This window comes from Pelophylax lessonae, assembly GCF_965119305.1.
Source record: "Pelophylax lessonae genome assembly, chromosome: 11".
In the NCBI taxonomy this organism is placed as follows: Eukaryota; Metazoa; Chordata; class Amphibia; order Anura; family Ranidae; genus Pelophylax; species Pelophylax lessonae.
In genome coordinates this window covers 153,282,516-153,298,558 of record NC_138778.1, presented here as the reverse complement: position 1 = coordinate 153,298,558, position 16,043 = coordinate 153,282,516, and the positions used below count along the sequence as shown (strand labels likewise).

At 40.5% G+C, this 16,043-nt stretch overlaps 1 protein-coding gene across 1 annotated transcript in view; it reads right to left on the bottom strand.

The window, feature by feature from the left end:
* The window catches only part of CALCOCO2 (calcium binding and coiled-coil domain 2), a gene marked incomplete at its 3' end in the record, with an annotated part of 104,754 nt that overhangs the window by 28,843 nt on the left and 59,868 nt on the right, over positions 1–16,043 (bottom strand). Inside the window, exons 12-16 of the mRNA XM_082272838.1 lie at positions 14,983–15,090; positions 12,353–12,448; positions 12,097–12,165; positions 3,845–3,952; positions 2,023–2,118 (exon numbers count right to left, since the gene is read on the bottom strand). Of these exons, the coding sequence (XP_082128964.1) occupies positions 2,023–2,118; positions 3,845–3,952; positions 12,097–12,165; positions 12,353–12,448; positions 14,983–15,090 (477 nt within the window). The remainder of the gene's footprint in view (positions 1–2,022; positions 2,119–3,844; positions 3,953–12,096; positions 12,166–12,352; positions 12,449–14,982; positions 15,091–16,043) is intronic.

Sequence of the window (16,043 nt, the reverse complement as noted above, 5' to 3'; positions counted from 1 at the left end):
CCGGCAGTTCAAACAAATGGGGGGGGGGGCATCTTAGCTGTGTGTAATTGGGCAGCTTGGATATTAAAGGTGCTGGGGCAATTTTTGTTAAAACATCAACATGGCTTTTTTTACTTAACTCCTGAACTATCGTCTTAACTGTTGACCTCAACAATATAAAGTATTATCTTTAAAAAATTTTTAAAGTAGAAGTAAACCCAAACACTGTAATCTTTAACATGTTAATTTAATTTCAAAATATAATTATTATTATTTTGAAATCTGCAGCTTTCATTAAAAAATACCAGGTAATCCTGCAATGCAGATCCTTGTTCAGGCATATCATGTTGTGGTGCGACAACTTCCCCTGTCTCCCAATTGCTCTCTTGTGTTGTTTCCCTATTATACGTTTCCAATGGAGAATATAAGAGGCCATGCTAATGTGTATTGAGCAGTTATGTTCCATGGTTGTTATCATTAGGAAGCCTATCCTGGTCAATGGTATCCAGCTACAACTGGACCACATGTATATATGCAGGGAAGGGGCTGCAGTAGATCAGCAGCAGATATGGAAAAATTAAGGAAAAATGTGAAAAGTATTTAAAAACTGGCAGAAAAAATGGTGGCTGTTTGATACACAGTGGTTTAGTAAACTAAATGTCTTACAGTTAAGCCAGTCATACATGGATCAAGACTTATAACAGAAAGTAGAAAATATTGTTTATGTGTTGTTCAAACTTTTCTGTCTTTTTTTGTTTTTACAATAAAAAATAAAAAATCCAGTGGTGATCAAATACCACCAAAAGAAATATCTATTTGTTTGAAAAAGAAAATTTATGTAAATTTAATTTGCGTACAGTGTTGCATGACAGCGCAGTTGGCAGTTAAAGTAGCGCAGTGCTAAATAGCAAACAATGCTCTGGTCACGAAGGGGGTAAAACCTTCCAGAGCTCAAGTTGTTAATTAATTTAAGGTATGCTGTGTGAATGGGAGCACATAACAAACTTATAGTCTGATTTTCCTAAAGTTTACTGCAACAGAGGAAATAAACATTAAGTCTTCAGACGGACATAGACGGTTCGAATCTTTGCTGGTTCAGCAGAGACTAGCCGAGATTTGAAACATGTATGGGCAGGCTGAATGTACACAAGTTGATCGATCAATCCAATTGGGTACAACCAGCATGTCCAATTTTACATGCGATTATTGCTAGCGGCTTTTATAGCCATTAGCAGTAATCACTGTGGGGGGTGATTTACTAAAACTAGAGAGTGCAAAATCTGGTGCAGCTGCATAAGAAACCAATCAGCTTCCAGGTTTTTTTTGGCAAAGCTCAATTGAATAAGCTGAAGTTAGAAGCCGATTAAATAAGCTGAAGTTAGAAGCCGATTGGCTACCATGCAAGGCTGCACCAGATTGTGCACTCTGCAGTTTGACAAATGCACAGTTCAATTTTGTGCTTTCCAGTTTGAATTCATTGATGTTAACCCAGTGTTGGTAAGTGATGTAAGTAGTAGCCACTAAATTACATATAGTTACATAGTAGATGAGGTTGAATAAAGACAACAGTCCATCCAGTTCAACCTGTGTAGGTGTGTGTGGCCGTAATCATCTCTCATACCCCTGAATGTTCTGATCATTGAGATGTACGTATAAGAGTCTTTTGAAGGCAACCATACTTCCCGTAGAAACCACCTCTTGTGGTAGAGAATTCCACAATCCTGTAGCCCTAACAGTAAAGAACCCCCCACGTTGCCTGAGGTTAAAACGCTTCTCCTCTAATCGCATTGTATGCCCCCGAGTCCTCATGCAATCCCTTCGACTGAATAGCTGTTTTTCTATGCCGAGATCACCATTGAGATTTTTATAAATTGCTATCATGTCCCCTCTCAGGCATCTCTTCTCCAGGGAGAATAAATCAAGCGATATGAAACACAATCTTCTTGATGGGTTCTTCCATGTGAGCATTTTTAGTCTTCATCTGCAACTGTGTTTTATACACAGTCAGACACATTGAAGTCTGGCAGCGATAGTTATCCTTACCCTAGTTATTTCATTCAGATCTCCAATTTCTGCCTCTCTCAGTGCAAGAGCGCTCTGCAATACTGAAATGTGCTCTTTATTATTCCTGTTTTCATCCTATGAAAACAAAGCATAACAAAATTATTACAAAATATTAAGTTACAATCAAGAACAATCCTTACATTTCACAAAATAGGTAGTTAACTCCCAGATACATAATAATCTTAAAGTGTAAATATAGCCACCAAAACCTTTTTTTCCTCTGTTTTAGATAGAGTAGGGAGTGCTTGGTGGCAGAGTATGTTGCGTCTCCGACTCAGGACTGTTATTCTGCCTGGCAGGGGGCCCTTGAGACAATTTTCAATTTTTAAAGTGGAAACTAAAACTAAAAAAGCAATGTTATATTCCAAACAAAGGGCGAGAAGAATGGCCGGTTGCTGGCCTGGTTGGCCAAGGACCAAAACTCCTCCACACATTTTGTTGGAATTAGGAATGCTGGGGGGAAGTTTACTCTTTTCTCTGGACCTTATAAATAATCATTTTATGGAGTTTTTTCAGGACCCATATGTATATAAAAAATTTTTCCCCAAATGACTGACTAACTTTCCATGATTCTGTCTCTTTTCCCACGTTGGCTGGGACGGATAGGGAGCGTCTCGAAGCTGATATCTCTTTGAAAGAGATTCAAGTAGCGATTGGGCGTTTACAGGGGAGTAAAACTCCTGGGGCTGACAGTCTCCCGACTGAGTTCTACTCCCAATATATAGGGTTAAAAGCTTATGGCTCTTTTTCCCAAATTCACTACGTTGGCTTCTTTGCCGGAATCCCTGGAGGAGGCTGTTAATGTGTTGGTTCCCAAGCCAAGCGAGTAGGGGTTGCTTGAAACCCCTTCCAGTTAATTTTTTTTGTTTATTTTTGGGAGAATTTCCTTCACGTCCTGTCTTGGAGAAGCAACAGGAAGGGAGATAAATCTAGTCCAGTGTTTCTCAACTCCGGTCCTCAGGGCACACTAACAGGCCAGGTTTGCAAGAAAACTGAAATACATCACAGCTGATATTTGCTGCTCAGTGATTGCAGTATTCTAGTCTGCATCTCCCCAAGGTAATACTTAAAATCTGGCCTGTTAGTGTGCCCTGAGGACTGGAGTTGAGAAACACTGGTCTAGTCCACCTCTTCCTTGAGCAATGAGCAATGGTGGATTCATCTCCAACCTACACTGACCTCCAATGCAAGGAGGCAATTTTCCACTTATCACTAATGTAATGGGTCACGCTTACACTGAGAACCAACATTAGAGGACTCCACCATTTTTACTCTCTTAATTTCTTTTTTGGCAGTTATTGTTCATTTTGAGCCTATTATTGAAAATAATTTAGCCAAAGATTGGTAACCAAATTATCTGCCCTTGGTGTCAAAAATGTTAGGTACACCACCTTTTTATTTTCTTCAAAGTATTTTTCATCCTATTGATCATGTTAATGTAAAATGAGCTATAGGTAGAATCCCTCTTAGCAGGAGAACCTGAAAATTATTTAAAGGGTTCCTCAGGGGTAAAAACGTTAAGACATTCTGTTTTGGAGTGTGTAAAGTAAATGATTACCCTTTAATGATCAGAAATAATTGTATTAAATGTAAACAATTGTATCCAGTGGTATTAAATATTTACAATGGCGGCCTTCACTCACTACAGGTTTCCTTTAAAACTATAAAAGGATGACAAACAATCAACCAAACACCCACCAACAAAAAAAAAAGATATATTTGGTATAACTGTATCATTAGATGCCCTTAAAGACACGGTTCTATTCACTGCCAACAGTTATAGTCTGAAAAATAAATTTACCCGCTCCTTTGCCAGCTTCCGTTCAACGCTGGTCTTGCTCTCTTCAGCAGATCTGAGGTCTATTTGAAGCTCTCTGATTTTATTTTCCAAGTCCAACCCTTTCTTGTCCTAAAAGTGAAGTTTACAAAAGTCTGTTTTCATCAGATAGCAGATAATGCATGAAACAAGATGGGTCGTGAAATCAGTTTTGACGCATTACACTCCTGCCTGCATGACTGGCATCTCTTCACTACTTCTCCATATTTGCAGCACTGTATACATGTATTAACTTCTCCAAGATCTGAACATATAAAACAGGCTATCCAAGCACATAGGCAACCATACAATCTAGGTTAACAAAATAGTAGAGATACGCATAAAGGCATTTAGGGCTCATTCACACCAGTGTACACCAGACAGCACCCAGCCCTCATTATCAACAGTGGGTGCTACGGTGTCATCACATTGCATTGTCACTGTTGCCTAAGGAAGGGGTTTTGGAATGTTGCATTTTTTTGTGACAACGCCTTTTTTTACTTTACTGGCTGGTTCATCATTTACCTAGCGTTTGCAATTGCTTGCATACTTCTCTCGGCGGGGATCCTCTTCACTGATGATCAACCCTTCTGGCATTGATGGGCACCAATATGGAATCCATTGGTTTAAACCTTTCAGAGATTGCAACTAGTGCTTCAATTGTGCATAGGATAGAACGCCGGTTCACACTGAGGCGATCCGACTTCGGGGGGCGACCTGTGAAGTCGCGTGCACCGCTGTGCACCGCGACTTGCAGGGACTTCACATAATGGAAGTCTATGCAAGTCGCTCCCAGGTCGCCCCAAAGTAGTACAGGACCCTTTTTCTAAGTCGCATAACAGAAAAACATTTGCCCTGGTGGGACTTTAATTGAGGTGAACAAACAAGTCACTTAGATGATAAAAGTTTATCAGAAAACAACATGCATAAAATACATGACCATACAGCATGCATAGAAACATGACCAATGTAGCACACAGGTATCATAATATTTCATATAAAACATGATGGCAGAATAAAAATACCAAGGATGCATATAAATTAATAGTGTTTTGAACTCGACACATTTCGTGGGTCGAATGCCCACTCATCAGGAGTAATGATGCATGAGTATTTTCTATAAAATAAATATGTCAGTATAAAATAATCTACATAGTGCTGACTAATAAGTGCGGGGACTCAATAAATATATGGCCCATGTGGGGAGATCCACACTTACGTATGATTAGGTCAAAACAATGGGTATGACGCTGCCATTACGTAATCATACGTAAGTGTGGATCTCCCCAAAAAAAAAAATGGAGGTGAACGTAACTACAATGCCAGACCATTTTTATTATTATTTTTTTTTTTTTCTAAGTCGGAGCGACTTGTGTCGCTCCTATTAGAACGGGTCCTGTGCTAATCAATGGCGAGCGACCGACCGCGACTTGTCAGCCTGACAAGTCGCGCTAGTCTGAATGGGCTCATATAGGGGCAGGAAACTAGGTTGTCTCCATCCTGTTTGATTTTAAACTTTTCCTCAAGCCTCGGGCCTGTGTATTATGGTAAGTGTTAGAGCATCTTAGCAGTATCACTTATCACTGCAATTTTTTTTTTTTTTGGGAGTAGACTGCTGACGTAATATATAAACTGAATCACTGTATAAATTCCCTCTCTCAATTTTGTGGTTATGCTATTAATTTGACAAAATATAACATTTTGTGGTCTTCAGGAGATCTGGGAGAATTAAAATTTGTTATTACACCCTTTGCAGATGCTACATCTGATATTCAATAATTTGGAATATATATATATATATACCATGAGATTTGGTTTTTTATATGAACTGAATTACTTACATATTTTCTCAAATATTACAAAACAACCGGGGTCACTTTACAATAAGTCTTATGGGGCAAGTGACTCTAATGAAATTGATGATAGTGCCTTTATTATATACAGATGTTGCCTTTTTTTGTTAAAAAAGGGAGGCACTCTAGAATTGTATCTGGCATTCTCAAAAGTATACTGTATCATGCAGATTTTTTATAAGATGTGGGATTACCATACCTTATTTAGTATAATATCAAAGCCTATTAAGTATAGCAAAACATTGGCTAGTTGTTATAGAGCGGAAATGTTTTAAACTTAGTCACACAGTGAGGCTGTGTAAAAGAGAGGTATGGTGACAGATTCATTATATGATCACTTTCATTCATAAAGGCCTCACTTTGCTGCATAAAAATAGCACGTGCCAATATAAAACATTCCCCTGCCCACTTCTTAATTGTATGTGTGTTTTAAGTGTACCAAAGGAAATGACAAATCTCTAACAGGTGTAAACAATCTCATTTGGCTAGTTTGATTGCAAGGTATGCAAATACACACATAAGTTTCAAAACGTTAAAAGCCAGGCAGCCTAATTTGCAAATGATGCACTATCGAAAAGGGCTGCCGGAAGATCCATTATTAGGCTACTGATTCTTTTTGTTGAATAGTCAATTCAATCTAAATATTTCTGCAAATATCAGAAACGATGGGGCTGATTTAAAGAGGAAGTAAACCCTCCTCTGACACTTTTACCTATAGGTAAGCCTATATTAAGGCTTACCTATAGGTAGTGTAAATATCTCCTAAACATGTACCGTTTAGGAGATATTTACCTTACATGCAGCCAGTGACGTCACTGGCGCATGCGCTCTGAAGGAACGGCCGCTGGTGCCGTTTTTTTAAGAGCCCCGTGCCGTGACCGTCGGCTCACGCGCGCGTGCGCGGGAGTGACGTCACCGCAGCTCCGGCCAATCAGATGGCCGGATACCGCGATCCCGGAAGACGGGCGACTGGACATGTCGCCCGTCATACAGGTGAGTGAGTGGCACGGCGGGGGCTCGTTCTTAGGTAAGTATTTCATAATGAGCTAGTATGCGATGCATACTAGCTCATTATGTGTTTCTCTTTCAGGTTACAGAAAAAAAAAAAAAAGTTCATGGGTTTACAACCTCTTTAATAAAGGCAAATAGGCTGCTCACTTTGAAGGGGAAGTTGCGCATTACAAGGACATTTTTCCAGAGCTAAGTGAATTTGGTGAAATTTCATTTTGCAAAGAATACCCAATCACTCACAAGGAAGATAAAAACGGCATTTTGCTTGCACGTGATTGAATGATGGAAGTCAGCAGAGCTTTACTTTATTCACTAAGCTCGGGGGAAATTCCCTTGCAAATTGAATAGTCAATTTATCTTTAGGCAATCAACCCCGAAGCTTTTATGGAAGAGTGCCATTTCCTGCTAAAAAGCATCCCAATAAACCTCATAACTCCATTGCTATGGTTATTCTTTTTAAAGAAAGCAGTTGCATTAATTGATGGTCTCTTGATACTTGGGCAAGAAACCTGTAAAGACAGGGACACTGTGCTGACAACCTTGTAAGAAAAAGAGTATGTTTCTGGAGCTTGATACAAGGTTTATTCCATAACAAAAATAAGCTTAAATATATACCTATACCAAATCTCCGCCTCCTAACTGAGGTTGGCTATCCTAAAGTTGGCCATAGAAGAGATAGTTCAGCAGGAACCGGCCAAGTTTCAAACCTTGTATGGGCAGGCTTAATGTACCTAAGTTGATCGATCAATCAACTTGGATACGATCAACTTGGGTACAACCAGCCTGCCAGATTTAACACGCGAATTTTGCAAGCATCTGTTATAGCCACTAGCAGCCGGGAGAACACAATGGCTTGGTGGGAGGGATTCCCCTGTCAACACTGTCTGTTGAATTTCTTTCCTGCAACCTGTGTATGCTTTCCTTGGCTGCTGATTTCCCTATTTTATAAATGCATTAAAACTATCTCTGTGGTACAAAAGGATGGTAAAGCTACAGTATTTACAATAAAAGGGATTGTAAAGGCAGAAAGTTTTTTCACCCTAATTCATTCCATGCGTTAAGATCAAAAAACCTACTGTGTGAAGCAGTCCCCCTCAGCCCCCCCCCCCCTATTACTTACCTGAGCCCATCTTTATCCAGCAGGGTTGCAGGAGTTTCTCAGCTGCCCAGGACTCCCCTCCTCATTGGCCGAGACAGCAGCGCGGCATGGCGCAATTGGCTCCCGCTGCTGTCAATCAAAGTCAGCCAGCCAATCAGGAGAAGGAGGGGGCGGGGCTAGGGTAGAGCTCCGTGTCTGAATAGGCACAGGGAGCTGTGACTCGGCTCGGGTGCTATGGGGGCACTGAGCAGGAGGGGAGGGGCCAGGAGCACAGAAGAGGGACCCTGGAAGAGGAGGATCTGGGCCACTCTGTAGAAAATCAACTGCATAGAACAGGTAAGTATAACATGTTTAAGATTTAAAAAAAAAAAAAGAGACTTTCACTTTAATTAAGGAGTTCTTGAAAATAATGTGTATAATTTAAAAAATAGTGAAAAAATAAATAGGAACTTTAAAATAGAAGCGTTGAGTATTTAAAGCGGTAGTATCCCGCTTTTTGACACTTTTACCAACAGGTAAGCCTATAATAAGGCTTACCTGTAGGTACAAATAATATCTCCTAAGCCGGCATGGTTTAGGAGATATTTACAGTGCATGCAGCCGCTCGCTCGAGCGGCGCATGCGCTCTGAAGGTCCGGGGAGACCTTCAATTTATTTGCCGGGAGCTTGCCGGAAAATCACTCCCGCGCGCATGCGTGGGAGTGACGTCATCGCGGCTCCGGCCAATCATCGCGCCGGAGCCGTCTCTTCCGGCCAATCACCGCGCCGGAGCCGCCGAACCCGGAAGAGACGGCGAGGGATCATGGCAGCGCCCGCAGCGATGTCCGGGGGTCCGTGTCGGGGCTTACACATAATGGTCTAGTATGCGATGCATACTAGCTCATTATGCCTTTGTCTTGCAGGTTTTTATTTTTTTTTTATTTTAGGGTTTACAACCGCTTTAAAAAAAAAACATACATACATACTCACCTATATGGCTGCAGCATCGGTCTGTTTAGGACCGGGATCCGAGTGATAATATGAATGCTAATGGCTAATTTCTTGGTCTTCACTGAGCAGAGAGCTGGTCACCGTCAATCACCTATTCTCTGCTCTTCCCCTCCAGCGCTCACTAGAGCACTGGCTGTGGAGGGGGCGGGAGGGGCTGGGTCAGGCTCTTAGCGGTACACTGAGAGGCTGAGCCAGCTGTTGGTCAGGCATCTGGATGGATCCTGATCTTAAAGTGATTGTAAAGTCTTGTTTAAAAAAATAAATAACAAACGTGTTATACTTACCTGCTCTGTGCAGTGGTTTTTACACAGAGCAGCCTGGATCCTCCTCTTCTTGGGTCCCTCTTCGGCTCTCCTGGCCCCTCCCTCCCATTGAGTGCCCCCACAGAAAGCAGCTTGCTATGGGGGCACCCAAACCAAGTCACAGCTCCCTGTTTCCATTCAGACATGGAGCTGTGACCCGACCCTGCCCCCTCTCTCTCCTGATTTGCTGAATTATTTTAAATACAGCAGAGGGAGCCAATCATTCTGCACTGCTGTCTCAGCCAATGAGTAGGGGAGTCCTCATATGGCTGGCCCCGGGCACACCCATCTTCATCTGGTCTTCCTTCTGGGGACCTTTCCTTTGGCTGCTTGAATAGCCGGGCCACAATTACGTCACTCCTGTGCATTCACACAGGAGTCACATCAGATCGGGGCCATAAATGTACCCTGACGTGCGCATGCATGGCTCAGTGAACATGATGGTTGGCAGGCAGGAGGAAGCTTGTATGACAGAAGAGACCGATAGGGTCTATTCTGTCAAAAATACCCTGTCTGTCAGTGAATTTTTAAAAAACTAAGTTTACTACCACTTAAAAAAAAAAAAAAAACAGCTAAGTAAAAAAAAAACAATACTTTGGTTTACAAATAGGTACTTATGAATGAAGGCTGCAACTTCTCTAAAGCCATCACTCATACAAAGCTGTAGTCAGCACTTCTAATACACAGAGTGTACAAAAGAAGGGGGAAGGGGGAATGAGGGTTTGGATTAAGAAGTAGGTCTCATCCCTAATGCACAAAAACAAAAAAAGCAAGATCCCCACTGGGTGGGACTGTAACGACCTACAGTAGAAGTTCAAAAAATATGTAAGGGTAATATAAAAAATACATATTTATTAAGTAAATTGTTTAAAATGTAAAAAAAGATGAAACATGATAGCAAAGTAACACAAAGAAAAAGAACAATCTGGTTGTTGACATGGCAAAGTTATGATACACAGACACCATCCATGTATAGAATACAGTGGCTCACAAATGGATAAATGTAAGACAAGGCGAAGAAAAACCCAACGTGTTTCGGAATGAATGATATACCTTCTTCAGGGGTAGCATACCTCTTGTAATCACATAATAGAAGCCAATGGAAATATACTTAACAGCCAGATATTAAAACCAAGGACAGGATAGTTGGCAGCAGCGAAAAATGCGCATACAGGAAGGGATTATCCCAGGGTTCCTCCCAAAAACAGCAGTTCCTCCAACAAGATCCAAAAAAGGGCCCAAAACAGGATCAGCATATGGGGATAGGTAAGACCGGATTTAAAAGCCTATATTAGGTCCAAAACTTAGATGGAGTCCACCTGATAGGGGTTTTTTTTTTTTCTTGCTGGAGGAACTGCTGTTTTTGGGAGGAACCCTGGGATTCTTGGCTTCTTTTATGTGATTGCAAGACGTATGCTCTCCCTGAAGAAGGTATATCATTCCTTCCGAAACGCGTTGGGTTTTTCTTCGCCTTGTCTTACATTTATCCATTTGTGAGCCACTGTATTCTATACATGGATTGTGTCTGTGTATCATAACTTTGCCATGTCAACAAACAGATTGTTCTTTTTCTTTGTGTTGCTTTGCTATCATGTTTCAATTTTTTTTGACATTTTAAACGATTTACTTAATAAATATGTATTTTTTTATATTACCCGTAAATACCTATTTTTTGAACTTCTACTGTAGGTCATTACAGTCCCACCCAGTGGGGAACTTGCTTTTTTTTGTTTTAATACACAGAGTGGGACTTGCTGTCACATTGACAAAATTGCTGACAGCGTAAGAGAATACCATCTCCATCCCCACTGTAGGAACCCAGATGATTTGACATAAATTAAAATGCGTCTGTTTACATCCGATTACCTTTGTCTAGGTTTGGAAAAAAAAAAATTGGAAAAGGTGTGTTCTTTTTTCATTTTTTACAACCTAAACGTGAGAGATCAGAGATAGTTTGGTAGATCAAATATGGACCAGCAAAGTTCCTGCAGCATTAAAGAAAAGTATACCAGTTCCATTCTGCTCTGGTTCAGCTGGGGATTTGTTCGTGGATCCCCTGCTGAACAGGCCGGACACAACCCATGTGAGAGCTAGGTCTAAGTGTGAAAAACATGTTTTTAACCCCTTAAGCCCCGGAAGATTTTACCCCCTTCCTGACCAGGGCCTATTTTGCGATTCGGCACTGCGTTAATTTAACGGACAATTGCGCGGTCGTGCGACGCTGTACCTAAACGAATTTGATGTCCTTTTTTTCCAACAAACAGAGCTTTCTTTTGGTGGTATTTGATCACCTGTGCGATTTTTACTTTTTGCGCTATAAACAAAAAAAGAGCGTCAATTTTGCAAAAATAACAATATTTTTCACATTTTTTTATATGAAATTCCCCAAAAAAAAAATGTAAAAATCAACATTTTTTAACATTTTAGGCCAATTTGTTTTATGCTACATATGTTTGGTAAAAAAAAAAAATCGCAAAAAGCGTATTTTGATTAGTTTGCGCAAAAGTTATTGCGTTTACTAACTAAGGGAAAGATTTTTGTAATTTTTGTTGTTTTTTTTTTTAACGCGTAATGGTGGCGATCTGCGATTTTCTTTGCGGTACTGCGACATTGCGGCGGACAGATCGGACCCTTGACTGACATTTTTGACACTTTTGGGGTTACCAGTGACATTACTACAATAATCAGTGCTATACATATGCACTGTTACTGTAAAATGACACAGGGGAGAATGACAGGCGGCTTGTTTACATTAGCCGCCTGCCTTTCTCCCGCTCTAACGGGCACACGCGCGGGGGGGTCCGTGACCGCGCGGGAGCGCGCCTCCAGCGGCGCGCTCGCTCCCTAGACCCTCACAGGCTAGCGACGTAGCCCTACGTCGCTTTGCCTGTGAGGGGCTGACTGCCAACGTAAATAGTCGTGCGGCGGTCGGCAAGCGGTTAATAGTCAGTTGTGAACACCGTGTATAATATAATCTCTTACCTTTCTGTTCAGCATTTGCTCTAAGTCAGCCTTCGCCTTCTTTTCATTCGTTATTATCCGCATTTGCTCCTTTTGTATAAAATATATATTATTAATATCTGTCATACCGCAAATAGTGAAAGCTAGAAAAAAAACACAGTTTATAAAACACAAACTAGTCTGATTATATATTTTTTTCTCCTAGCACCAAATACGTTGGCAAAGGTGTAGGGGAATCTGAAAAGGTTCTAGACCAAGGCAGTAAAGATACAATTACCCCACAGTTGTCTTTCATCTTGATTTCATTGGCTTGAAGATGAGTAATATCTAAATGTAAATTTTTAATTTCTTCAACTTTATTTTCATTTTCCTTCTGTAATGTGAGCATAATTATTTTATAATTAATATCTTTATTATACAAGATTAAAGCTACAACCAAAGGATAAGCATCATACATCCAGAATAATATTGAGCATCCACAAAATCTAGCCATAGGACACAATCAGCTATCAATAAATTGCACAACTTCTGAAGACCAATTTCATAAAGATCACTCCAATATTTGGCTCAACAGCAATATGACGAGATAAAGAAAAAAAATAGTAGAAAGGAAGGAAAGAGAAGAAGTTTGAGCCTGTGGACCTCAGTCAATACCCTGCTGGGTACAATATTATGTGGATGTGCATATATTTGGCCCATGGGTCCTATGTTTTTTCAAGTTGTTTCTTGGTATCATTCTTGATACTGCCCATCTTTTTGCGGGTCATTATCTACGAGATCTTTTGTCTGACCTGAGAGAAGGAAGCAAAAGTTTTCTTCCATAATCTAGCTATAGTTACCTTTGCCACTGGAAGTAGAAAGAAAATCATTGTTTGTGAGAGATATGAAATGCCCTTGATTAGCTCATCAGATAGTGCAATTTGAGGAAGTTGTAATCCCATGACTCTCTTAACCAATGCAAAGACCCCATTGCAAAATCTTAGGAAACTGCATCTAAAAAGGATACTAGTACCCTAAAGATCGCAACCGATAAAACACAGAGTTTGGAGCTTAATTATTTTAAATGCCAGAAGGCAACTGCGTTAAAACCAGAAAGTTCATCCATGGTCACTCGTTTCATAGTTGGTAAGGTTGAATAAAGACACTAGTCCATCCAGTTCAACCTGTGTACTTGGTGTATACATGTTCATGCCAATAACCATTTCCCATATCCCTGTATATTGTGTTAACTAAGATGCATGTCCAAGAGTCTTTTAAAACTATCAATACTCCCCACTGATCCCACTGATTGTAGAAGAAAGTTTCCCATACTTGCCGCCCTGACAGTGAAAAACCCCTTAAGCAGCTTAAGGTTAAACGGATTCTCCTCCAAACTCATTTTGTGGCCCTCGTGTCTTTTTACACTCCCTGAGACTGAACAGTTTCCTACCTATGCTGGGATCACTATTGACATATTTGTATATTGACATCATATCTCCTCTCAAACATCTCTTCTCCACAGGAAATAAGTTTAGTCCTTGTTCGTAATTGAGGCCCTCCAGTCCCCTTTTTCATTCTGTTGCCCTTCTCTGGACTCTCTCCAGATCCAGCACATCCTTCCTGAGAATCGGTGACCAGAACTGGACAGAATACTCCAGATGTGGTCCAACTAGAGTTTTATAAAGTGGCAGGATTATTGTTTTACCTCTGGAGTAATTCCCCTTTTTATGCATGATAATCGTCTGATAGCTTTGCTTGATGCAGCTTGGCATAGAATGCTATTGCTGAGTCTTCAAATTGGACCCCCAGATCTTCCTCTACCTCCGGAGTAATTTCCCTTTTTTATGCATGATAATCGTCTGATAGCTTTGCTTGATGCAGCTTGGCATAGCATGCTATTGCTAAGTCTTCAACTAGGACCCCAAGATCTTTCTCCATCCTGGATTCCCCCAAAGGTTCTCCCCCTAGTGAGTAACTTGCATTTTTAGCCTTTGAGTGCATTACTACGTTTTTCAACATAAGACCACATTTAACATGCAGTGGCCCACCCCATTATTTTATACAGATCTTCTTGTAAAGTTTCTATATCCTTCTGTGAAGTTATTGCCCTACTTATTGTGTCGTCACCAAAAACTGAGATTGAAATATTTATACCAACCTTTATATCATGCCTTCGAGCCTTGGGGTACCTCACTTACCACTCCAGACCAGTCTGAGTACATGTTATTTATCAACACCCTTTGGATGCGCCCCTATAATGAGTTTTCTATTCCTGAACCAGTCCTATGGTCCATGCCTACAGACCGCAGTTTGTATATTAGGTGTCTATGGGGGATTGAATCAAATGCTTTTGCAAACTCCAGATACACCATATCTACAGGCCTTGCTTTATCTAGATGGCAGCTAACTTCCTTGAAGAGTGTTAACAGGTTGCTTTGGCAAGAATGACCTTTCGTAAACCCATGCTGAGCGCTACTAATGATACTTATTTCGTCAGCAAATTCTTGTATATAGTCCCTTATCGTTCCCTCCAATAGTTTACATACTATCAATGTTAGACTGACAGGCCTGTAGTTTCTAGGAATATATCTCTGCCCTCTTTTGAATATTGCTACCATGTGGGCTTTTCACCAATCAGCTGGTACTATGCCTGTCAGTATGCTGTCAATAAAGACTAGTGCGGTTTACAGGACCACAAACAATTTCTCACAGCTGCCATCCACAAACAATTTCTCACAGCTGCCATCCACAGGACTACCTTTAGCAGGACCCATAAAAGTTTCGCCATTGTTCTGTACTCTTGGACAAATTACTTTTTGCCATCCATCTGTCCCTGGGAAAGGCATGACCCGCTTTTTGTCCCCCCCCCCCCCAATGTATACAACACTGCATACAGCACAGCAAATTAAAATAACTATAAATGCTTACCTGCTGTACAGCCAGCTGCTGTTGTAATTTGGATATATTGTCTTCTGCTTCTCTGAGCATTGTTCTAGTCTTCGTTAAATTGCTCTCCAGGTCCAGTAACTTCCTTTTCTAAAAGGATAAACATTTTTTGTTTAATAAGACATTTCAGCTTATCTCCATCTTGAGACCTAGTGGGTACATCGTAAAGATGATGAAGGGTTTGTATAAAAAGTATCCTTACAAATGATCTTCACACAACTGTACAATAGCCTTATCATATAAGGTTTAAAAGTGACTGCTGCAAGTCAACCCTGAATTTAACAATCACTTCCTACCAGCTACATATTTGGAACAAATTATACTAGTCCGCACTTATTTTTTATGTATCCAAAATAAGAACTGTTAGTGCAAAGTGATTCAGTCCTCCGCTTGAAACTGATAGTATAAATCTGACAGTAGAACCAGGCAGTATTTGACATTTTGGTAAACAAGGATCTGTGTCTACAACGCTGACCCATAATCAGTGTTAGGACAATGTCATCCAGTAGCCAGGATGAAGATACCTGTGTCCTTTCAAGACAAGAAAATTTTTAAAATAAGAAGTGCTCCTTTCTATGGGCAATAGTAATAAAACAGGCCCTGTTTCAGGTTTAGGACAATATGGGCCTTGGGTAGGGATCTCCCATTTAAGACATGGTCCAGGCGATGTTGCATCTTATAATCTATGGTAAGTGGTGGAATATCCTATATTTATGTTTGCTTTAGCCCTTTATATATTTTTAGACCTGCCTTTAATTGGTTATCCATTATTATAGGATTTATGACCTTGGGTGTTGCAGTGAAGGTTATGGGAATATTGATGGTACTCAGTAGATCTCCCTGCCTTAGTCTATGATTGGATATCTGATTGCAATATTGTCTCCTTTCTATAAGGTGGGTATTTCCCATTGTTGATGTGTGCAATAATGAGTAGTTAATAGGGCTTAGGTGCCTTTGCTACATATATTTGTAATCTCCTTTTGTAGTTGCTGTTCTTTCTGCCCCCACACCTTACATAGTTACATAGTTAGTGAGGTTGAAAA